The sequence below is a fragment of the Prionailurus bengalensis genome, chromosome A3 (genome assembly GCF_016509475.1).
Source record: "Prionailurus bengalensis isolate Pbe53 chromosome A3, Fcat_Pben_1.1_paternal_pri, whole genome shotgun sequence".
In the NCBI taxonomy this organism is placed as follows: Eukaryota; Metazoa; Chordata; class Mammalia; order Carnivora; family Felidae; genus Prionailurus; species Prionailurus bengalensis.
In genome coordinates this window covers 62,411,095-62,435,623 of record NC_057354.1, presented here as the reverse complement: position 1 = coordinate 62,435,623, position 24,529 = coordinate 62,411,095, and the positions used below count along the sequence as shown (strand labels likewise).

Here is a 24,529-nt window from a genome sequence, read left to right as displayed (position 1 = left end):
GCAGAGAGAGAATCTGAAGCAGGTTCTGCTGTCAGCACAGAGCCTGCTGTCAGCACAGATCCAGCACAGGGCTGGATCTCATGAACTGTGAGATTATGACCTGAGCTGAAATCAAGAGTTGAATGCTTAACCAACTGAGAGCCACCCAGGTGCCCCAAAGGTTTTTTTTTTTTTTTTTTTTTTTCAGCCTATAGATGTCCAGTTGCTCTGGCACCAGTTGTTGAAAAGGCATTCCTCTATTAAGTTTTTTTTTTGCACCTTTGTCAAAAATCAGTTGGGCATATTTCTATGTCTGCATTGTCTGTTCTGTTCCATTCACTGATCTGTCTCTGTCACTCCATTAATTCCACAATCATGATTACCATAGCTTTATATTCAGTCTTGAAGTCAGGTAGACCAGTTCCTCCCACTTTATTTTTCAAAGATGTTTTAGCTATGAGTTTCTAAGTAATCTTATCTACAAAAAAATCTTGCTGGGATTTTTGGTAGGAGCTGCATTAAACCTGTACGTCAATTTGGGGAGAATTGACATCTTTACTAGGTCTCATCTTCCAATCCACGAACAAGGTAGGTCTCCATTTATTTTAACTCTCCTTTAATTTTGTTCATCAGTGTGTTGAAGTTTTCAGCATACAAGTCCTTAAATGTTTTGTTAGATTTACACCTAAGTACTACTATTTTCATTTTTAAAAGCAATTTTTAAGTGGAACTGTGTTAAGTTTCATGTCCACGTAGTCATTGCTAATATGCAGAAATAGGCCTTTGTATGTTTGTTTTAGATCTTGAGATCCTGAACTCCTTTATTCTAGGTGATTTTTTTTGTAGATCCTTAAGGGTTTCCTACATAGAGAGGTGTGTCATCTGCATCATAGTGGTGATACCTGGGTCCTACCCCAGAGAGAATTTAACTTGCTTGGACATCAAGACTTTTTTTTTTTTTTTTTGAGAAAAAGTCGGGGAGGGACAGAGGGAGAGGACCTTAAGCAGGACTGTGACCTGAGCCGAAATTAAGAGTCAGAAGCTTACCAGGAACCCCTGGACATCAGGACTTTTTAAAACCTTCCCTCGTGATTGTGGTAAGCAGCCAAGTCTGAGAGCCAGTGCTCTTGGAACTTGCCCATCAGTGAGTGAGTGAGTGATGCCTTGAGCACACAAGCCAAGTGCCTGGACTCCCCACTCTGCACTTGGGAGCCCATCTTGCTGTCAGGCCAGTATGGTTAACAGGCTTGAGCTTTGCTGCTGAGGAAGACAAGGCCTTGGACCTAATGAACTGGCCCCTCCCAGTCCAGAACAGACAAGTAGGCTGTGATGGATAGTCAACCAGTTTTAATGAACAAAAAATACTGATGCGTATAAAATGGTGTTTTGTCTGTCAAGTAAGGGTCCCCATTTTCTAGATGGGGGGTCGTCTTCTCCATGGACTTGAATACCTATTTCTCATATGGCTCTGGCACCTGGGCGAACTGTCCTTACAGTTCACCACAGGGCAGGGGCTGTCCATGAGAAGGGAAGGTGTGTGGCCCCCGGTGGGAGCTCTAGTCGCTTTTTCACATCCTAAGAATAGCCTTGTGCTTGGCCCGAGAAGGCCACCAATGTTAGACTAGAAAGAACTGCAAAATGGATGTCAATACAGGTACCTTATGTATGTGAGGGAGGCTGACCCTTCATCTTAAAGCTGGGGCCTCAACTTGTAGTTCTCCATTTAGGGCAAAGTTCCTTAAAATTCATTTTCTGCCAGTTCAGGACCCAGCCCTGCCAGCAGTACGGGTCTGCGCCAGTGCGCCATGGAGCGGAAAAGGCAGTGAAAGGAAGGGACATTCAGGAGAGCTCGTGGGAAGCTGGGTCCTAAATCTGCCACCACTTAGCAGAGGAGGGAAAGCAGCAGGTGTGCTCCTCACTCTCCTCTGCTTCCCCTCCAGGGCTGAGCCACCAGCTCCTCGATGTCCCGCCTCAGCGGTGGGAGAAAGCAAAGCAGGTGCAGCTGCAAGGTCCAGGCTCAAGCTCTAGTGCCAGGGCGATGTTGCCTGAGGCAAAGTAAGTAGGGTTACGGGCCACCACCCCAAAAGCTGGGTGGGCCACAAGCAATCCCCAGCTCCCAGGCACTTCACCCTTACCAGAAGCGCCACCAGCTGGTCAACTAGAGAGCGGCAGGCAGGCTGACCAAAGCCCTGAGGCAGTAGGCACAAAGTTTCCCTAAAATAAACATCAGCTCTAGCTCCTCAGTCTTAGGGCTTCTGAGGCAACCAGGTTGGTACTGGACTTCTGCAGTGGAGCCTCAAACCTATTGAGCGTCCCCTCCAGACTGCCAGACCCACCTCCAGAATCCCTAAGGCCAAAGTTGTCTAGAGCCACTCCACATGCTATCAGGGTTGCTGCTGATAGGAATGGAATTCCCCAGAGAAACCCCTGCCCCAGGGCAGCCACAAGCCATGTACTGAATCCCCGCCCCCCTCTCCCTTGCGGAGGGAGGGACACAGTCTCCCAGACTGAGGATCAGGGGACACCAAGGACACCTAGTACCCAACCCTGGGCAGCTCAAGGTTTAGGACTTATTTTTCGCTCCATCCTGGATTCCCACTCTCCCTACACTGTTCCTCATCTGGACCCACTTTGTTCCCTGCTTCCCTGTGGTCCTCTGCGTCAGCCCTTCCTAGCTGGTGCCCTGGCAGGAAACAAGTCAGCCAGGGAGGCCTGCTTTATTCACCTGCTGGCCTCAGTGCTGCTGCTCAGTCCTGTTAGGACTGGCCTGAGGAAGCAGTCCCAGGACAGAGGAATAAGGACTGAGGTGAGACCCACAGAGGGGTGCAGATGACAAGACATAAGGATGGGAGGTAAAGGGGATGGAATGGTGGCTGTGAAGTGACCCTGCAGGTCTGCTGTCACTAGTACCGGGTGCGGGGATGCCCAACATGGGCCTGCAGAGCTTCCCGGATGCCCCGCTGCCAGTCTCGTGCTAGCTGCACCGGGGTCACTGAGGCCTAGGAACAAGGATACTGGATCAGTCCCCTTCTCCTTAAGAGCTCCACCCACACTTCTCAGGCCAGGGCCTCAGCCCTGCTCATACTCACCACATTTTGCACGCCCAGCTTGGCTCCATAGAGCAGCAGTACCTTCATGGCTTTGTAGTGGCCATGCCGCACAGCCTCGTGTAGAGCTGTGTCCCCTTCCTGTTGAGAAAGGGGATGTTATCCTCCCGACCTCCCCATCTTTGGAAGGTTCAAGTTGGCAAGTGCTGTCCTCGAGCTCTGGCTCTCTCAGTCACTGTTCCCAGGTGGAGCTGACCCAAGTCCAAAAGGCCCAGCACCTTACCTTATCCTGTGCGTCAATGTGGGCTCCACATGCAATGAGATGCTCCAGGCAGTCACAGTGTTTCGTGCGCACGGCCACATGCAGGGGGGTGCTCCAGATCTAAGGGAGTGGATGAGAATCTGTCTGCTCCAAGTGGTGAGGCCTCATCGCAACCCCAAAAGGCTGTGCTTTCGCTTCTCCACGAATAGCCTGAGCTCTTGTGCACTCTTGGGTCTTCTCTTTAGCAGACCACCCCACAGCAGTGCACCCCTCACCTTGTCCCGGGCGTTGACCTGGGCTCCCTGGTTAAGCAGCTGTTTGAGGATGTCCAGGTGTCCTCCACGGCAGGCCCAGAACACAGGTGTCCTGTCCAGCTACAAAATAAAAGCATCAATGTACTGACGTGCTGTGTGCAAGGCAGGGTGTCTGCTGTGAGGGTGGGCCTTCCCAGTTCTCACCAAGTCGCGAGCATCCACAGTGGCACCTGCCTCCAACAGCTTGTTCACGAGCTGGCTGTGACCCTTCAAACAGGCCCAGTGCAAGGCTGTGCGGTGCAGCTGGGGGTAGAGACAGGAGATGAGGCAGAGGGAGCATGGCCACCCCTTTAAGGCCCTGCCCCGGGTCCTATTCCCAGTATTGGGTTCCTTGAACAGATGTGCCTGCTGCCTGATCACACCAAGGGCCCTTCCCTCCTGGCTCAGGAGGCAACTCGTGCCCCATAAAACAGAAAAGGCCTGCAGTTTCGTAGGCCAGAACTAAAACACCCTGGAGACAGCACCCCTGCAGCCGCTGACACTGCAGTCTGATTCACCCCACTCTCACTACCTTGTCATGGGCATTAGGGTCCCCTCCATCTGTCAGGTACTTGTCAATCAGGGTCTCCTGGTTCTCAGCAGCTGCCTTCAGGAACATCTCCAGGTCCACAGACTCCAGCTGGGCCTGGGGCTGCAGCTGGATAAGTTGAAGGAGGCCAAATCATTTCCCAAAACCACAGGCCTCTGGGGCCCTACCACTCTAGCCAAGCGGGCCCCTAAGAGCTGGCTAAAGACTATCATTGGCTGGTGGCTTGTACAAATCAAGAGTTTTTTAATCTTTTTTTTCCTTTTACCTTTTATTTATTTTGGGAGAGCACACAAGCAGGAGGGGGCAAAGAGAGAGGGAGAGAGAATCCCAAGCAGGTTCTGCACTGTCAGCATGAAGCCTGATGCGGGGCTTGAACTCATGAACGGTGAGGTTGCGACTGAAGCCAAAACCGGTGGTCGGATGCTTAACTAAGCCACCCAGGTGCCCCCAAATCAGAGATTCTTAAAAACCCACCCCCCAGGAGATTCTGACTGACTAGGCACCTATTATGCCCATTATAGGTTGCCTTGCCCCCCACCCCCTAAGTTTATATGCTAAAATCTCAACCCCAGGACCTTAGCATGTGGCCTTATTTGGAAATAAGCAGCTGGAATTAGTTAAAATAAAGTCACACTGGAATAAAGTGGGCCCTAATCCAATATGAGTGGTGTCCTTAATGAAAGGGGACATGTGGACACAGCATGCACGTGGGGAGAGTGCCATGTGAACTCAGGCAGACACTGGTTGGGGTGATGTACCCGCAAGCCAGGGAACACCAAAGCTAGCCACCAAGCCCCGGGAGCTAGAAGGCTGGTAGGGATAGACTTTCCCCCACAGCCCTCACAAGGAACCAACCCAACCCTGCTGACACTTTGATCTCAGACTTCTAGCCTCCAGAACTGGGAAAATAACCTTCTGTTGTTTAAGCCACCCTGTGTGTGGTCCCCCAGCAAACAAGTAGGGGGCTGTGTGCCCTCCAAAATGGATTTCATTCAGCTTGGCAGGCCCTGGCGGTGAGCTGGTGGCTGGCAGCATCCACTCTTCCCCAAGCCCTCCCAGGGGGACAGGAAGCACTTCCTCACAAACTCTGGCCCCAGGTATGCACTCTCCTTCCACCCCGACTCCTCACTTACCTTAACCGTGGGCTCAGGTGCCCTAGGGGGGACTCTGCGTTTCAGTCGTTTTCTCCGTCTTTGAACCAAGTTTTCCAAGTCAGCCAGAGTCTCCAGATTCAGTCTGGAGTTGTTCAATCTCTCAAGCTGGGGCACAAGACCAGACCACACCAGTAGTCAGCCTTGGTCATGGAAGCCTCGGGCTCAGGCTCCTGGCTGGGCTCACTCTGTCTCCCACCCACCGGAGGGACCCCAGCCGCCTGAGGCCCTCACTGCTGACCCTTGGCGTTGGCACCCGCTGGGCCCCCAGCACTGCTCACTTTCTTCTTCTTCTCTTCTTCGAGTTTCCACTGCTCCCGGGCCACGGCCTCTTGGGCTCCCAGCCTCCAGGCTCTGGGCCCGCCTCCACAATCAGCAACGCCATGTCCACATCCCAATGCTTTCCTTTCAACTCTTTCTCCACATACCTGTAGGAGCAGGATAAGGATAAACACTCAGAAAAATGAAGAGTCCTTAGAAGACAGCAGTGCAGTACAGGGATCCTGGGAAGAGCAGACCTACAGAGATTAGTGTTGTGGACGTCAGGGTGGTCTGACCCTTCGCAGTTTCCTGGTGCTCTGCTGGCATGCTCCCTGCCACCCGTGGATGTTGGCTCTCACCTACTATAGTGTTGCCTGGGGCCCAGGATAACTGCCGCCTACCCTGTCCTGTCAGCAGGACACAGGGTCAGGGGCGTGACGCCACATCTATTTATACTGCTGGGCTTGTGTCCAGGTATGCTCAGGGTAGGTGACACCTCAGCTTCCCTCCTGGGCCATCGTCCTTACATTCCTACCAGACCACACCATACTGCCATCTAACCCCGTGCTCAGAAGGACAGAGGACATGCCTCATGGGTAAAATTGTGAACTCCTGGGTTTAAATCTTGGCTCTTGTGAAGTTCTGTTTCTTCATCACTAGAATGGGGGTAACACTAGCAATTAGCTCACGAGGCTGAGGAGGAAACTAAGTACTGGGACTTTGCTGGGGCAGAACCCACCATATCATGATCTATTCTTATCCCCCGCACCCGCTGGGGGTTCAAGAGCTGGGGAGCACTGAGGAATAAGGATACTGGGGGAGAGGGGAAACGGGATGACAGATGGCAGAGCCTAGGGCTCCCAGCATGCAGAACTAACTAGTAAACGCTGGCAACCTAACTTTCCTCAAGCCCTGCAACCCACTTCCCAGCAGAGGCTGCACTGGGCTGGGCCCACCAAGGCACTGGCCTGCAGAGGAGCTTACTGGGCAACCTGAGTCCTGGGCCTCCCGTGCCTTGCCTCACCAAAACAGACAACCCTAAGTGTCACTGGTGTCACCGCTTCTCTCACTGCCTGGGAACTCGAGAGCACCCTTCCTCTACCCCAAGCAAGGCAGCCAGACCCTCTGGACCATTTCCAGAGTGATGGTTATCCTAGCAGCTGAACTAAACCCACACCCCAGCTACACTCATGTCTTCCAAAGTAACCTACCACTTCCAATTTCTTTTACCATCACAGTCCAGAGGAAAACTCACTAAACTTGAGGGCTGTCACATCTGCCATCACTCAGCATCTTCCCATTGCTTCCCTCTCTCGCTACCTCACAGAACTGGGCTGCCACACCAGAAAACCACCGCGTATTTCTGCTCCTAAAACCTGATCCTTAGACCACAGATAGAAGCTGCCTGCCCTCCTTTAGCTGGACCTCCTCGTTCTGCCGAGCTAGCCTGCAGTCTAGACAATCGCCTGGCCTCCCTCCCCTCTGCCCCTTATTCTTACCAACTGCTGGATGCTGATGACATCCATGGTCCCCCCTGCTCTTCACACCCCCAGTGAGAGGAGCTGAGTGGCTCAGCCCTTTTATAGAGAGCTAGCTCCTGGGGGCAGGGCAGGCCAGAGGCTTTTGCCTGGGCCAGATAGCTCAGTGGTTCTGTAACACTGACCAAAATACCAGTGTGGGCGTATAGCCCGCTGAAGGCAGCAGGAACTGCTTTCTGCTGAGTCAGGTGCACTCTCAGACACCCAGTCTCCTGCACCTGCTCAGGAGTGGTCCAACCAATAAACGGATGCAGGGGTGCTTGGGCCACTAGAGAAGAGTTAAGCGTGATCCTCCATGTTGCTGCAGGTCTAGCTGCCTGAGATCCTAAAAAACCCAGCCAGCCTGTCCTAAGCAAAAGGAGGCCAGAATCCTAGAGGATATCTCCGGAAGGACAGCCCTAAGAGGCTGACCTCTGCGTCAGGAATCCTCATGGCATCTACAGGAGGAAATCAGGCTTCAAGCGACCTCCCACTCCCAGTTTCAAGACTGCCCTCCCTACTCTTGCTGGTTTTTTTCCCCAGGTGGCCCTCACTTCTCCCTTATAGTTCCTGTTTCTTCTCCCTCACCACTCTGAGAGTCAGTGTTTTAAATTATACCACCACCAGGGGCCAAGTCCAGCCTGTCATCAGCACCTCATGCCTCTTGAAAAGCCAAGTCCCACACATGCAGGTCCCCTACCCAACGCCCTCCTGGCAGGGAGCATGCCTTTCCACATGGAAGCTGAACTGAGATCCGCTCCAGGTCCAAGTACGGAATGTCAACCATTAATCCAGTCACAAAGCAATCTGTCTCAAGCCACCAAAGTCAAACTTCCTAATTCTCTTTAAGATGCCAAGCATGCCCTTCACCCAGTTGTGCCTTGAATTCTGCTTTGACCTTTGAAAGGAAATCTGATAGGTAGTAAATAAGATTCTAGAATTGGAGCTACATGAGTAGAGATGACCTGAACCAGAGGGAGGGAAGAACTACAGGTCAAGGACAGCCCAAGGCCCCAAAGGGCTGGGAATGGTTCCACCCACAGCTGGCTTCTTGGTAAATACATCCAAGTTTTGAAACTTAGGGAACCTGGAGGTTTTTAAAGAAACTTGGTCCTTATGTACCAGGGGTTTTTGTCTAGGGTGATTTCTTGCCTTTGAGAATGCAGAGGGGGAGTTACCTAGAGTGAGGGTAAGTAAGATAAGACAAGACGTCAGTTCTGGACTCAATTGTCTGCCACTGACTCAAACTCTCACCAGTAAAACTAGTTTCTTCCACATGAAATTAACTGGTATGAACTCTTACCAAGAAATTACTCTTTATAAAAAACTGGAAGATAAACAAAACTCAAGATGCACTTGATGAACCACTCTTGCCACAGTGGCCCAGGCGATACCATGTGTACCGGTGTTGTATATATCCTGACTCCTTTCCTCTATGTCTTGTGGATGTACAGTCATGTTTTTATAGCCACGTTTTAAGAGACATCACACTGTGATCCCAACTCAGCACGCTTTCCACATTAGCCTACACTGCACTCTGCTACACTTCCCCCAAATGACACGTCCCAGAATTTAATCATTGCCCTAAGAGAGAGAATTTAGCTTGTCTCCCTCCCTTCCTTTTTTTTTTTTTAAATTACACTACATGCTCCAATGCACAACTCTGTAAACGTCTCTGTAAGTAAACTTCTTTGTATTTATGGATATTTCTCTAAGTAGCTACAGAGAAATCAAATTATTGGCCCTACTCACTTAAGTTTTGATATTGTCAAACTGCCGTCTACAGCAGGTGTACCAATTTCCATGAGCAGATACCAACAAAGTGATGGTAAGAAAGAAAAAAACCACAATATTAATATCCAGAATATACAAACTCCTATGAATCAATCAAAGGAAGAAAGTCTTTAAATAGGCAATAGGTATGGACAGGAAGTTTAGAGAAAACAGGTGGTCAACTTCACTGATAATCAGCAATGCAAAATAAAGCAAGAACACTTTTAATCTAGCAGATTGTTAAAACTAATGCAAGCTGAGGAAGTGGGTCCTCCAAATACACTGCTTGCAATGTGCCCAGCACACTCTCTAGTGCTCTCCATAGATTCATTCATTGAATCTCCGCAAGGCCCTTAAGGCAGGCCGTATTATAGTCATCCTCACCTTACAGATGAGGAAGCCGGGACAGATGGGTGGAGTGACTTTTTCCAAGGGCACTCAGCCAGAAAGTGGCTTTTGTCATCTATTCCGTGGTTTCTTCTAATACTTACATAGTTCTGTTTTTATACTTACATCTTTACTTGAAATTTATTTTTGAACATGGGATGAGGTAAGGATACAACTTTATTTTTTCCAAGGGATAGATGTTTCCACATGAACTAATTTAGAATATGATCATCTGTCCAGGCGTAAGCACTTACAGCCCCACGAGATCTACTCCCTCACTTCCACAGTGGCCAGAATGGGGCTCTTCAGGCCTTAGTTTCCCACCCTGCAGCATGGATGCTGACCAAGGCAGGGGCTAGGAGGGCTAGTCTGTGTACCCTTGCATGGCAGCCTAAGACAGCAGAAGGGTGGCAGTTCAGCTGGCCAGCAGGTCCCGTAGGTCACTGTCGCAGGGCAGCAGGTCACATGCCAGTCGTGCCTTTCGATCCCGGACAGCTTTCAGGGCTGGGCTGTGTTGCAACAGGAGAGAGCAAATGTCCGTGTGACCCTTCTCAGCAGCCTGTGGAGAGACAGACCTGAATCAAGAGCCATACCCTCACTGGGCCCTGCCCTTTCATGATCCACTTCTGGGAATTTCTTGGTCCTAAAAAAGGTCTTGTGAAAAGAGAGACACTGGCTGTTTGAGTAGATTTCCCCTAATTCCTACCAAATCCCAACAACTTGCATAAAGATTGGTGGAATTCTCTAGTGCTATTCTGGCAGTTAGCTTGAGTTTTTCTCTCTTGTGTCCTTTGCTCAGTGGCCATTCTTCTCTCTCCAGGCCTGCACATTAACAACAAATATAGAACCTTAGATCTGAGTGTCTTTTACAAATGTACAAGGGCGCCGGGCACCATGGGTACAACCTATACCAGACACAGCCTCTGCCCTCTGGGACCTTTCAGATGAGCAGAGAAAAATGGGCTCAGGTTCTCAGCTTTCTCCTCTGCCTCTTTTTAACTTAACTCCCCCAGAGGAGAGAGTTAAAGTGACTTCTACAGATTAGTTTATTCAGTGTTCACAATAACCTTCAAAGATAGGAACTATCATTTTTCCCATTTTACAGATGGCTTATACAAGTGACTTGTCCAAGGTCACAGAGCCAGTGTGGCAGCCTAGGGACTCTAAACCAGGTCCATCTGACTGCCAAGTCTCAACTCTTAACAACTGTGTTATACCACTTGAATTCCCTGCTCCTCCCAACAGACAGACTGATGTACCTAGGGGCTTTTGAGGGGTGTAAAAATTAATAATAGCAGCAAATACGGTCTGTAATTTGAATCCAGATCTTTATTTAGCAGGTCCTCTTGAGAAATACAGACCCAAGGTTCTCAATTTTGTTGCCTCAATTCAGGCAGTGGTATGTTGTGTGCAGTTGTGAGATGCATTCCAAAGAATTTTTTCAAAAAAAGGACCAAAGTTTTCAAGTAGCTTATTTTTTGAAAAAGAAAAAACAATTCCTATTCCTCACACATGTGCATCCCCTGAATGAGAGAAAAAGGCGGGATACACGCTGAAAAGGCCTCACGCTGTGGGGAACACCAGCCAGCAATATCTGCGGCAGTGTCCTGCCCATACAAACCCTCCATGGGAGTTACAACAAAATGAGCAACACCAGTTTAGACCATTAAGAAATAGGCAATCTGCCTCTCCAACTGGCAAGCGTCTTAAAAGAAAATAAAACAACATCCGGTTGTTCACTCAGCACATATTCATTGGGCAACCTAGGCCAAGAGCTGGGGCTACAACAGTAAACAAGATCAAGTCTTAGCTATCTCTAGGGACAGAGACAGAATTCAAAGGAATTTCAAGGAGAAAAGTTAGGGAAGTCAAGTGCAGGGTGCTTCTGCACATCAGTTGGATGAGCTGCCCACGTCTAAGGAACAGGAAGGCTCTCTGAGGGTGTAATGTAGAAGCTGAGATCCAGAAGGAAAGACAGAAACAAGCCAGATGAAAACTGGGAGAGGAGAGGCATCCAGAAGGGGATAGCTTGATATGTAAGGCCCTGGAGTGTCACCATAATAGGGTCAAGAAACTGAGCCTGAGGGGCGACTGGGTGGTTCAGTTGGTTAAGCATCCGACTGTTGATTTCAGTTCAGGTCAGGATTTCACACTTTGTGAGATCCAGCCCCATGTCAGGCTCCACACTGAGCATGCAGCCTGCTTAGAATTCTCTCTCTGCCCCTCCCGTGCTTGCACGTACTCTCTGTCAAAATAAATAAACAAACATTAAAAAAAGAGAGAAAAGAAACTGGGCATCAGTGTTAAGAGACAAGGGGATGGGAGCTCAAGACGGGCACCTGGCTAACTCAGTCAGAAGAGCATGCAACTCTTGATCTTGGGGTGGTGAGTTCAAGTCTCATGTTGGGTGTAGAGATTACTTAAATAATTAAACTTAAAAAAAAAAAAAAGATAAACTGGAGGAAAGGTTGATATTTTCCCTTGAAGTGCATGCAAGTGTAATATATCTGAAAATCATTGGATGATGATTCACATCTGGTTTCCTAAAAATTAAGTTGATCTTTGAGACAGCAACCTCCACACCAATTTTTTTATTGTGGTAAAAACATTTCACATGAGACCTACCTTCTTAATTAACTGATTTGTGATTTTTAAGTAATCTCTATACCCAACATGGGGCTCAATCCCACAACTCCAAGATCATGGGTCACCTGCTCTCCTGCCTGAACCAGCAAGGCACCCCGAGATCTACCTTAACAAAAGTAATTAGTTTTGGAAATTGTTTTTTTCATATTTACTTATTTATCTTGAAAGAGAGCGAGCGAGCAAGCGAGCACCTGCGCAAGTAGGAGAGGGACAGAAAGAGAGGGAGAGAGAGAATCCCAAGCAGGTTCTGCACTCTCAGTGTAGAGCCCCACACGGGGCTCAATCTCACAAACCATGAGACCTGAGCTGAAATCAAGAGTCGGATGCTTAACTAAGCCACGAGGGCACCCCGGTGCCCTTTTAAGTAGGCCAGGACCAATGTGGGGCTTGAACTCAAAATCCTGAGATCAAGTCACATGCTCTACTGACTGGGACAGCCAGGCACCCCACCCTTCTCAACAAATTTAAAGTGTACCACACAGTACAGCCAACTACAGGCACAGTACAGATCCGTAGAACTTAATCAACTTGCCCAAGTGAAACTATTACCAGTTCAACAGCAACTCCCTCCCTCCCCCCTGCCCCTGGAAACCACCATTCTACTCTCTGCTTCTAGGTTTGACTATTTTATATATAGGAAAACCTCGTTTTGCTGCACTTTGCTTTACTGAGCTATGCAGGTACTGTGGGTTTTGTTTGTTTGTTTTTATAAACTGAAGGTCTATGGCAACCCTGCATCGAGCAGGGTTTTCCCAATAGCACTTGGTCACTTCCTATCTGTTATATTTTCATACTTCCTGAAATTTTCAAACTTTTTCATTATTATTGTGTTTGTTACGCTGATCTGTGATTTTTTTTAATTCACAGAGCATTTTATTTTTTAATTTTATTTTATTTTTCTGGAGTTTTATTTATTTAACTTGATCCAAGTTAGTTAGCATACAGTGCAACAATGATTTCAGGAGTAGATTCCTTAATGCCTCTTACCCATTTAGCCCATCCCCCCTCCCACAACCCCTCCAGTAACCCTCTGTTTGTTCTCCATATTTAAGAGTCTCTTATGTATTGTCCCCCTCCCTGTTTTTATATTATTTTTGCTTCCCTTCCCTTGTGTTCATCTGTTCTGTGTCTTAAAGTCCTCATATGAGTGAAGTCATATGATTTTTGTCTTTCTCTAATTTCCCTTAGCCTAATACCCTCTAGTTCCATCCATGCTGTTGCAAATGGCAAGAGTTCATTCTTTTTTATTGCCAAGTAATACTCCATTGTATGTATGTATGTATGTATGTATGTATGTATGTATGTGTGTAAACACACACACACACATACATATCACATCTTCTTTATCCATTCATCCATCGATGGACATTTGGGCTCTTTCCATACTTTGGCTATTGTTGATAGTGCTGCTATAAACATTTGGGTGCATGTGCTCCTTCGAAACAGCATACCTGTATCCCTTGGATACATACCTAGTAGTGCAATTGCTGGGTCATAGGGTAGTTCTATTTTTAACTTTTTAAGGAACCTCCATACTGTCTTCCAGAGTGGCTGCACCAGTTTGCATTCCCACCAGCAGTGCAAAAGAGATCCTCTCTCTCTGCATCCTCGCCAACATCTGTTATTGCCTGAGTTGTTAATGTTTGCCATTCTGACAGGTGTGAGGTATCTCGTGGTTTTGGTTTGTATTTCCCTGATGATGAGGGATGTTGAGCATTTTTTCATGTGTCAGTTGGCCATCTGGATGTCTTCTTTGGAGAAGTGTCTATTCATGTCTTTTGCCCATTTCTTCACTGGATTATTTGTGTTTTGGGTGTTTATTTGGTAAGTTCTTTATAGATTTTGGATACTAACCCTTTATCTGATATGTTGTTTGCAAATATCTTCTCCCATTCCATCGGGTGCCTTTTAGTTTTGCTGATTGTTTCCTTCCCTGTGCAGAAACTTTTTATTTTGATGAGGTCCCAATAGTTCATTTTTGCTTTTGTTTCCTTTGCCTCTGGAAATGTGTTGAGTAAGAAGTTGCTGCAGCCAAGATCAAAGAGATTTTTGCCTGCTTTCTCCTCAAGGATTATGATGGCTTCCTGTCTTACATTTAGGTCTTTCATCCACTTTGAGTTTATGTTTGTGTATGGTGTAAGAAAGTAGTCCAGGTTCATTCTTCTGCATGTCACTATCCAGTTTTCCCAACACCACTTGCTGAAGAGACTGTCTTTATTCCATTGGATACTCTTTCCTGCTTTGTCAAAGATTAGTTGGCCATACATTTGTGAGTCCATTTCTGGGTTCTCTATTCTGTTCCATTGATCCGAGTGTCTGTTCTTATGCCAGTACCATACTGTCTGCATGATTACAGCTTTGTAGTATAGCTTGAAGTCTGGAACTGTGATGCCTCCTACTTTGATTTTCTTTTTCAAGATTGCTTTGGCTATTCAGGGTCTTTTCTAGTTCCATATGATCTGTGATCACTAATCTCTGAGGTTGCTACTATAATTATTTTGGGATGCCATGACCCACACCCATATGAGATACTGAACTTAATAAATGTGTGTGTTCTGACTGCTACACTGACTGGTTCCCCAGTCTTTCTCTTCCTCATGCTTCCCTATTCTTTGAAACACAACAATATTGAAATTGAGTCAATTAACAACCTTACAATGGCCTCTCAGTGCTCAAGTGAAAGGAAGAGTCAATCAATGTGGCAAACTTCATTGTCGTCCTAGTTTAAGAAACTGCCGTGATCCAGTGCTTCAGCAGCCACTACCCTGACCACCCTGATACCCGGAGCAGGCATTAACATTGAGGTAAGACCCTCTACCAGTACAAAGACTACAACTTGCTGAAAGGTCAGATGATGGTTAGCATTTTTTAGCAATAAAGTATTTTTATTTTTTATTAAAAAAAAATTTTTTTTTAACGTTTATTCATTTTTGAGAGACAGAGAGCATGAGTGGGGACGGGGCAGAGAGAGGGAGACACAGAATCCGAAGCAAGCTCCAGGCTCCGAGCTGTCAGCACAGAGCCCAACGGGGGGCTCAAACTCACAAACTGCAAGGTCATGACCTGAGCTGAAGTCGGACGCTCAACTGACTGAGCCACCCAGGTGCCCCAGCAATGAAGTATTTTTAAATTAAGGTACATACATTTTTTTGACATAATGCTAGCATACACTAAATATACTATAGTATAAACATAACTTTTATATACACTGGGAAACCAAAAAAATTCCTTTGACTTGACTTATTATGGTGGTGTACGTTATGCCTATACCTCATATAAGACGTATCATGAAGTATATAAAAAAAACAAAAACAGGGGCGCCTGGGTGGCTCAGTGGTTAAACATCCGACTCCAGCTCAGGTCGTGATCTTGCAGATCGTTGAGTTCAAGCCCTGCATCAGGCCCTGTGCTGATAGCTCAGAGCCTGGACCCTGCTTCAGATTCTGTGTCTCCCTCTCTCTCTGCCCCTCCCTCGCTCTCTCTCAAAAATAAACATTAAAAAAAACAACAAAAAAAACCCCTACTACAATTTTTTTTTAATGTATCTACTAGTGTCTGTATCAAAGTGTTACCCCTGCTCCCATCATATATTTTTTTAAAAAATAACATGTACTGGGATGTCTGGGTGGCTCAGTCAGTTAAATGTCTGACTTGGGCTCAGGTCATGATATCAAGGTTTGTGAGTTCGAACTCCACACCGGGCTCTGTGCTGACAGCTTAGAGCTGGGAGTCTGTTTCAGATTCTGTGTCTTCCTCCCTTCCTGTCCCTCCCCCACTTGCGCTCTCTCAAAACTCTCTAAATAAATAAACATTAAAAAATAATTATAACATGTATTATTCAACAGTCAGGTGTAAAAAATAAATAAAAGTAAGAACTCTATCTTTGCTGACCTAACATTTCAAGGCTACTGTACTTAAACAAGCACCTTCCTCTCATGCTTCTGGAGTCCAGATTGCTTGCTGTGGACTTGCTGACCCCTAGCTGTCTCTGTTACTGCCTGGGGAGGCAGAGTAGAGTGTGTGGAGGAGGAACACTGGCTGCTAAAATAAAACCCTCCTAGAGAAAGCTCATCAATGTGTCTTGTCTTCTAATGGCTGAGAACTTGCCACACTACATGCTAGAGGGAACTGAAAGTTGTCTGTGATTGCAGAGCCCCCTTTGAGACATGTCTCTAATATGAAGAGTGAACACAAATTTTTGGTGGACAGGAAAAGTGTCTGCCACAGGTTCTGATGGTAAGTCAGGCGGTCAACTACTTAAATGTTTCTGTTTTACAATTTAGGGGCACCTGGGTGGCTCAGTCGGTTGAGTGTCCGACTTTGGCTCAGGTCATAATCTCACAGTTTGTGAATTCAAGCCCCGCATCTGTACTTCAGATCTTCTGTCCCCCTCTCTCTGCCCCTCCCCTGCTCACTCTCAAAAATAAACAAACATTTTAAAAATAATAAAATAAAACTTCACATCCAGAATTATGTTTTGTAGGCTACAATTCAAAAGTATTCTTTTATAAAAAAATGTTTATTTATTTTGAGAGAGAAAGAGTGCGTGCAGTAGAGCAGGGGAGAGGCAGACAGAGAGGGAGACAGAGAATCCCAAAGTGGCTCCACAGAGCCCAACACAGGGCTCAATCTCATGAACTATGAGATCATGACCTGAGCCGAAACCAAGAGTCTTGAGTCCAAGTGCTCAACTGACTGAGCCACCCTGGTGCCCTCCAAAATATTCTTTACTGTGTGTTGGTTGTTTAAATAAATAAATATATAAGGAAGGAAGGAAGGAAGGAAGGAAGGAAGGAAGGAAGGAAGGAAGGAAGGGAAAGAAAGAAAGAAAGAAAAGAAAGAAAGAAAGAAAGAAAGAAAGAAAGAAAGAAAGAAAGAAAGAGAAAGAAAGAAAGAAAGAAAGAAAGAAAGAAAGAAAGAAAGAAAGAAAGAAAAAGAAAGAAAGGAAAAGAGAAGAGAAGAAGAAAAGATAAACTGGAGAAGCAGGCAGGGGCTAACCCCAGACAGCCTTGTAAAGCAGCTTAAGGCCTTGAAGGCCTCTAAGGTGTGGCATGATCAGAATTAATTTAAAAACCATCACTCTGGGAGAAAACCAAGTGGAGCCGAGAGAAGAATAAATGTATACACATAGGCCATAAACATGCATAAACCATTTCTCAAATATGCATAATAAATCAGTAACAGTGATGCCTTGAGGGAGGTGCCCTAGAAGATCGACGAACCAGGCATCAGGGTGGAAGGGAATCATTTTCCTGCTGCACTGTTTTGTACTCTTCAAACTCTTCACCATGTGTAGGTATTTCTGGTCAGAAGGTTAATTAAGCAATCACTCTGGTTATAGTATGGAAAGTGGGCTACAGGGACAGGTAAGAATAGGTGTAAGCTTCATTCAACTTTTTTTTTTTTTTTGAAGATTTTTAAGTAATCTCTACACGCAATGTAAGGCACAAACTCACAACTCCAAATCAAGAGTCATATGCTCTACTGACTGAGCCAGCCAGGGGCTGCCCCTAAAGTAGGTGTGAGCTTCAGAAAACTAACTTCATGGAAAAGCATTCATGGCATATCACTAAAGGAAAGAAAAAAAAAATGATGCCATACATTTAATTCTAGTTTACATGCACAGGAAAAATGCCAGATACGTTAATCCTAAAGTGATGACTGGTAAGCACTGGCATTATAAGTGATTTGCATTTTCCCTTTTCTGCTTTCCCCATGTTTTCTACAGCAAACATGTTATAACTTTTATAATGACAAAAACCAAGTTTTTGAAGGGGGGAAGGGAGCATACCTTATGCAAACTGGTCATGCCATCGTCATCTACCAACCTGGGGTTGGACCCATGAGACAGCAGGAGCCGTGCAATTTCAGTGTGCCCACAGTAGCTTGCCCGGTGCAGAGCAGTGGCGCCCCCATGGGTTTGGGCATCACACTTAGCCCCACTTTCCAGCAGGAACTGGCATACAGCATAGTGCCCGTTGCGGCTGGCATAGTGCTGCAGGGAAAAGAGACCAAGTTCAGACAGCAGAGCCCAGGCAGGCAATGAGGGTGGTGGAGGGGTGAGAGCATGGGCTCAGGAGCAAGAGGACGATCTCCATCAGCTATATGACCTGGGCAAGCTTCTAAATTTCTAGCATCAGTTTCCTCAACAGGCAAATGAGGATAATAATTATTCCTATGTCACAGAACTGTTAGGAAATGAAATGAAATAATTGATGTAAAGCACTTTAACACTAATTAAAAAAAAAACAAAAAAAACAGGTTCACCTGATGCTTAAAACAGAAAACCTGCTAGGAGAGAAGAAAGGGCAGGAGTAAAGGCAACATAACCCCCTTCCCCACAGGGAGCACGTATCCCACGTGAAAGCTTCTCCCTCCTCTGACCCTGTGTTCCTCCCCAGCTCACCAGAGCAGTGTAGCCAGCTGAGTCAGGCTGGCTAGGGTCTGTTGCCTTCTGGATTAAATATTTCACTCGACCTAGGTCTCCATTCAGGGCTGCTGACCAGATTCCTGTGGAAAGACAACCAAAGTGCTGGATAATGTTGAATGACTGGAGACTTTTAGCGCTTCCTTTACCTCTTGATCTCCATTTTCTCACCTATAAAATGGGGGATTTATTCATTCAACAGATGATATTAACTGAGATCTCCTCTGTGCCAAGGGCTGTCCTAGGAGGTGGTGACGTAGCCGTGGACAAGATAGACAAAGGGCTGGGGTGCCTGGGTGGCTGTCAGTTAAGCATCTGACTTTGGCTCATGTCGTGATCTCGTGGTTCGTGGGTTCGAGCCCCATGTCAGGCTTTGTGCTGACAACTCAGAGCCTGGAATCTGCTTCGGATTCTGTGTCTCCCTTTCTCTCTGCCCTTCCCCCACTCTCTCAAAAATAAATAAACGTTAAAAAAAAAAAAAGATAAGGGGCTTTGTCTAATCAGGATAGTAGAATTGAGCAGACACAGAAATCCCTTCTTCAAACCACTTCAAATACACAAATGTTGGATAAGGTAATGTTTAAAATATTTGAATACACAGGCAAATTTAAAAGCAAGAGAAGGCCATTACCAGCTGCCAGAACAAGGTGAAAACCACAGCCAAAGCGGTGAGCAGGTACTGAGTCTGCAGAATCCCAAAAGTCCTTGTAACTAGACATAGATAATTAAAAAAAATTTTTTAATGTTTATTTTTGAAAGAGAGTGTGAGAAGGTGAGGGGCAGAGAGAGACAGAGAGAGAGAGAGAGAGAATCCAAAGCAGGCTCCAGGCTCTGAGCTGTCAGCACAGAGCCCGATGCAGTCTCGAACCCATGAACCGCAAGATCATGACCTGAGTCGAAGTCAGCACTTAACCAACTGAGCCACCCAGGTGTGCCTGCACATGCATCTTAGAGGCTTTGGCTGAACAACTGGGCAGGGTCTGCATCAAAGGCTGCAGGCCATGTGTATGGCAGGGAATAGATACAGCAAGGTTCTGTGCACAAAGCTGGGGGGCAGGAAGTACCATGTCATGGATGAACTGGGACTGGAAAATCTCTACTTTCCTGGTCTGAATACCAGCAAGAAGCAAGCTGCCAGGCACAGGCACTTCACTCATTCCGCAAATATTTACTGAATACTTACTATGTATCTCGCACTCTTCTGGGCATTAGGGATCAGCCAAGAATTAAAGATCCCTGATCTCCAGTGCTCCCCTTGCCCTGCAAATTTTAGTCTTATGGAGGTTACATTCTAATTATAGGAGACAAACAGGAAAAAAATAAGTCAGGTGGTACTAAGACCTATGAAGAAAAATAAAGCAGAGAAGGGATATGAGCACTGGTCACAGATGGCATCTTTGATAAGGTGACATCTGAATATAAACTTAAAGGAAATGAGAAAAGGCACCATTTCAATAGGTGTTAGAAGACAGCACAGGCAGAAGAAACCTAAAAAAAATCAAGCAACTTGGAGATGTGGGACCTATATTTATTTATACCCCTTAGGGAGCAGAACCCCCAAGCTAAGAGTACGTCATAATCTGGATCTGTAATAAAAATGGACCCAGACAAGTGAATGTTATAAGGGCTGCACAGAGGCAACTTAAAAAAAAAAATGTTTTATACCTCCAGAAGCCAACAGAGGTATGTGGATAATCTCTTACAAAACAGGACATCCCACCGCTCAGCCTATGAGCTCAAAAATTAGAAGCTGTAAAACAAGAAGAAATCCACTGCCATGTGAGACAGTCAGCAAATACAACAAATGGAAAAATGCGTGCTTTAAAAATCAGCCATAACAACACAATCTAAAAGACTTTAAAACAACATTTAGGGGTGCCTGGATGGCTCAGTTGAGCATCCGACTTAAGCTCAGGTCATGATCTCACAGTTCATGCATTTGAGTCCCATGTTGGGCTATGCGCTGACAGCACAGAGCCTGCTTCAGAGTCTGTCTCCCTCTCTCTGCCCCTCGCTCGCTTGTGCTCACTCTCTCTCTCAAAAATAAACATTAAAATTTTCTTTAAAAAATAAAACAACATTTAATGTGTTCACAAAGATGAAGGAATAGAATCCACAAATCAACAGAACGTTAGGGGTAAAAAAAGAACAAGGAGATCTAAGACAAAAGTCAGGGGCACCTGGCTGGCTCGGCTGGTTGAGCATGTGACTCTTGATCTTGGGGTCATGAGTCTGAGTCCCAGGTCGGTTTTAGAGATTACTTAAAAAAAAAAAAAGTCAGTAAATTAAAAAATAGAATCACTGAGATAAAACAACAACAACAACAGATGGTTGGACAGTACTGTAGACCCAGCTGGAGAGACAATGAGTGACTTGGAAATCACCCAGAATGCAGAATGGTAAAGACAAAAATATTAAAAAGAGGTAAAGAAACATAGAAGACTGTACCAACATGTGTCTAATAGGAGTTTAAAAAAGAGAAACTGGACAGAATAGGAGAGGAAATGTCTGAAGAGATATCATCTAAGAATTATTCTGAAGTAGGGGTGCCTGGGTGGGTCAGTTGGTTAAGCGTTTGATTTCAGCTCAGGTCATGATTTCACAGTTCATGGGTTCAAGCCTCGCATTGGGCTCTGTGTTGACAGCTGGGAGCCTGGAGCCTGCTTCGGATTCTGTGTCTCCTGCTCTCTCTGCCCCTCCCTCACTCACACTCTGTCTGTCTCTCTCTCTCAAAAATAACTAAGCATAAAAAAAGAGAGAATTATTCTCAAGTAAAGGCAACCATGAGTTCTCAGATGAAAACCACATTAAATCCGAAGGAGAACTGATCAAAACAAATCTACCATGGTGAAATGACCAAACATCAAGAATAAAGAGAACATTTAAGTTACCAAAAAAGAAAAAATCACCAGTCATGGAAGAGTAACAAGCAGATTATCAGCTAAATTCTTAACAACAGTAGCAGACAAAAGAAGATAAAGGAAAAATATTTTCAAAGGTTTGAGGGATAAAAAAAAAATAACTGTCAACGTAGAATTTTATAACAGTCGAGAGAGAGAGAGAGAGAGAGAAATGAATGAATGAATGTTGGAGAAGCATACTCACTGAAAAAACTTTAAAGGATATACTCCAGGAAACGGGAAAATAAACCCAGAAAGTAGATATGAAGAAAAAGAATCCACACAAGAAAACAGACAAGGATCTTTCCCATGTGTGGGAAATAGATAATAAATAAGTAAACAAAGTAATGTCAGGTTGTGAAAACTGCTTTAATGAAAGTAATGTAATATATCAGAGTAACCTGGAGGGTAAGGGGCCCTACTTTGGATAGGGCAAGGTTTCTTTCTCAATAGCAGCACAATTGGCATTTTATACCAGATAATTCTTCGCTATGAGGAACTGTCCTGTGCACTGTAGGATGTACACCAACATCCCTGGTCTCGACCTACAAGATGCCATAGCACCCTCCCAGTAACACCTGAAATTGTCTCCAGACATTGCCAAAGACCATTTGGGATCAGAACTGCCCCCAGCTGAGAACTACTAGAATGGGGTGTTCAGGGTGGGTCTTTCTGAGGTGACATTTGACCTGAGACCAGAGAGAAAAGCATTAGCTAGCCCGATGTTGCAGGAAGTTCATTCCAAGGAGCTGGGACAGCAAGTACAATGGCCTTAAGTCAGAAAGAGACCTTGCATGTCTGAGAAACCAAAATTGAGCCCAGTGTAACTGAAGTGCAGTGACTGGGGAAAGAAAAGGATGAGGAATAAAATGAGGGCAGAGAAGTAGAACGGGCAGGGATTAGATCAGTTTGTAGGCCATGGAAGGAATCTGAATTTTATTCTAAGAGCAATGAAATCACCTGATTTAATACCTTCAAAAAGTTACTCTGGCCTCTATGTAGAGAAGAAAACACCATTGGAGGTCAGGAGTGGAAGCAGGAAGGCCCATGAGGGAATTGCTTCAGTAGCCCAGAGAGTGGCAGAAGTGGAGGGAAGTAAGCAGATGCAAGAGTCACTTAATAGTTGGGTCAGAATGCATATAAAGCAGTAGCATCTACCCAACAATTGAGGACAGTGTTATTACTGAATAAGCTGCCTCTGCACAGAGGGATAATACACAGCTTCCCAAGAAAAGAGGACATTTTTTTTCAGCGTTACTGTGTTCCTTACTGGCGATACGATCTCCTTACAGTCTGGGGTAAAATAGTTACTTCTCAGGTCCCAAAGGGAGAGATAACATCACCTGCGCTGAGGGCCGTGTGTGCCATATCTAAAGCCTACAGGATCTGACACACTAGGGCTCACACCTGAGGTTAGAACGTTAGTTCTCTTCGCAGCGCAGCCCCCTCTGAAGCTCCGTGCCCTCCGGGTAGTTGCAATACCCCGAGCTGCTGATTCTGCCGCCCGGCGCCCCAGACACCCGAGGGGCCCCGAGTCTCTAGGGGGCGCACCAGCTGAGACGGGCTCCGCCCCACCACTTGGGAAGGTAACAAAACCAGGGCCTCAGTTTCCCAACCTGCACACGAGACGAAGTTTCTAGTGGCGGAGCCCCTGCCAGGTGCCTGGTGGGATCTCACTGACGCGGGGGCTGGGAGCCCACTGCCCCCCTGGGCTCCCACCCGGCTCGCTGCGGCCCTCGGGGTCCCGCTTCTCGGCCATCTCCTTGTGCCGCGACCTGGAGACAGCGGGGAGCCTCACCCCTGTCGAAGTCCATTTCCTCCAGCGTCTGTTGCACACCGGACGCCACACCCGGATGAGAGCAGCACGGGCTATCGGCGCAGGGCCGCGGCGCCGCCATGCCAGCCTTGGCGCCCGCCCTCCCCCCCCCCCGCCGGTTGTGCGCACGCGCGGCCGCAGCGGGTGGGCGGAGCGGACGCAGCAGAGGCAGCACCAGCTCTGGGATCCGCCCCTCGGCGGCCGAAGATTTCCTCGGAGGCCGACCCAGCTGGGCTTTAGCTCGGGAATCAATGGAAGCGGCGGGGCGGGGCTTATGGCGCACCACCGCGCTCCGAGGCGGCCGCGCGAGGGCGTCCCAGGCTAAGCGGAGTGCGGAGGCCGCAGCGTAGGATTCCCTCGCCCCGCCCCGCCCCCCCCCCCCCCCCCACCTCCGGGCGGATGGCGCCGGAGCCCCCGCTTCGTAGGTTGCACGGACGCAGCGGGCGGGTGCGGCCGCTTGTCAGAGCCTGGCCCTCCAGGTTCTGTGTGCCACCGGTTTCTCCAGGGCAGGAGTCGCCGGTCGCGCCCCAAGGTCTTCGTCCTGTCTTTCCACACCCCAAGGCCCAGTGACCTCGCTTCCTCCTCCTTCTTCACGTGCCTCCTGCCCATTTCTTGGAAGACCCCGTAGGAGGAAGGGGGTCACTTGTCCTGCCACTAGGAGCATGTAAGCCCCGAGGCCAGGGACGGGCCGTTGGGTTGTGCCGAACCCCCAATTCCACAGTGGGAACCTAATTTACTGAATCAGTCTTCATATGTCAACATCCTCAGGGCATGGGTTTATTGACCATGCAGGAATCTTAGCGTACCCAGAAGTCTCCAGATTCATAGCCCTTTCCTACAGCTGAGGACACCCGGGGCAGCGGCCCATTTCAGCCACCGCAGGCCCTCCAGACCAGTCGCGTGTGGGGAGGACTTTTCAACTGTCTCTATCTGTGGGCATGAATTACAGAATCCAGGCTGGGGCTTGTTTTCCTTACAAGTATCTGGGCCCTCCTTGTACCACTACTTAGATAGGGCAGTGGCTTGGTGCACACTGGGTGGTAGTGGGGAAGTTCCATGCTCCGCATAGCTGAAGTGTTCAGGACTAACAATTCCTAGGGCATAGGTAGGATGGAGGTAGCCTTTCCTCCCCTAAGCTGGTTCAGAGCCCCATCCTCACACAAGCCAGTCCATACAACCTTAAGCTCTAAGAAGTTCCCCTCCTTTTACCCCTCACTCCCACTTCGCCTTCCCAGAGTTCTGGGAAACCAAGCCCCTCCCCACTCTCCCTGCCTCCCAGTGCCCTAACTTCTCCCTTTGGCCAGAAGCCAAAGCTGGCTTGAAGAGGCTGTGGCTCTGGTCTGGTTCCCAGCCTCACAGCTACCACTGTGGGAAAACACTGGCGCCTGGGCTATTCCCCGACTGGAGAGGGGCACAGGCAGGAGGGTAGAGACAATATTAGGGGCAGCTGACCCAGAACTATAGGGAGGTGAGGCTGGTCCAGCTCAGAATGTTTTAGCCCAAATGTCTTATCCCTACCA

The 24,529-nt window shown here is 47.2% G+C and overlaps 2 protein-coding genes across 2 annotated transcripts; both read right to left on the bottom strand.

Annotated features, from left to right (window-relative positions):
- Positions 1–1,309: 1,309 nt before the first annotated feature.
- On the bottom strand, positions 1,310–7,169 carry ANKRD23 (ankyrin repeat domain 23). The gene is made up of 9 exons (XM_043603242.1): positions 7,043–7,169; positions 5,564–5,710; positions 5,265–5,390; positions 4,114–4,239; positions 3,747–3,845; positions 3,564–3,662; positions 3,310–3,408; positions 3,069–3,167; positions 1,310–2,978 (listed from the first exon to the last, which is right to left on the bottom strand). Exons 1-9 carry the CDS (start codon positions 7,067–7,069, stop codon positions 2,883–2,885), a joined length of 918 nt encoding a protein of 305 aa, XP_043459177.1. The 5' UTR covers positions 7,070–7,169; the 3' UTR covers positions 1,310–2,882.
- On the bottom strand, positions 5,599–23,131 carry ANKRD39 (ankyrin repeat domain 39). The gene is made up of 5 exons (XM_043603243.1): positions 22,992–23,131; positions 18,273–18,376; positions 17,658–17,861; positions 9,598–9,779; positions 5,599–5,710 (listed from the first exon to the last, which is right to left on the bottom strand). Exons 1-4 carry the CDS (start codon positions 23,089–23,091, stop codon positions 9,636–9,638), a joined length of 552 nt encoding a protein of 183 aa, XP_043459178.1. The 5' UTR covers positions 23,092–23,131; the 3' UTR covers positions 5,599–5,710; positions 9,598–9,635.
- Positions 23,132–24,529: the final 1,398 nt, after the last annotated feature.

What these genes read in the sequence shown, in the direction of transcription:
- ANKRD23 (XM_043603242.1), bottom strand. Translation starts at nt 7,069, where the DNA reads ATGGATGTCATCAGCATCCAGCAGTTG. An exon ending in CACCTGAGCCCACGGTTAAG is followed by an intron (nt 4,240 to 5,264) that starts GTAAGTGAGGAG and finishes CAACTTATCCAG; the next exon opens with CTGCAGCCCCAGGCCCAGCT. An exon ending in AGCTGGGCGTGCAAAATGTG is followed by an intron (nt 2,979 to 3,068) that starts GTGAGTATGAGC and finishes CCTTGTTCCTAG; the next exon opens with GCCTCAGTGACCCCGGTGCA.
- ANKRD39 (XM_043603243.1), bottom strand. Translation starts at nt 23,091, where the DNA reads ATGGCGGCGCCGCGGCCCTGCGCCGATAGCCCGTGCTGCTCTCATCCG. An exon ending in CAGCTGGCTACACTGCTCTG is followed by an intron (nt 17,862 to 18,272) that starts GTGAGCTGGGGA and finishes TTTTCCCTGCAG; the next exon opens with CACTATGCCAGCCGCAACGG. An exon ending in GCATGACCAGTTTGCATAAG is followed by an intron (nt 9,780 to 17,657) that starts GTATGCTCCCTT and finishes GTCTCTCCACAG; the next exon opens with GCTGCTGAGAAGGGTCACAC.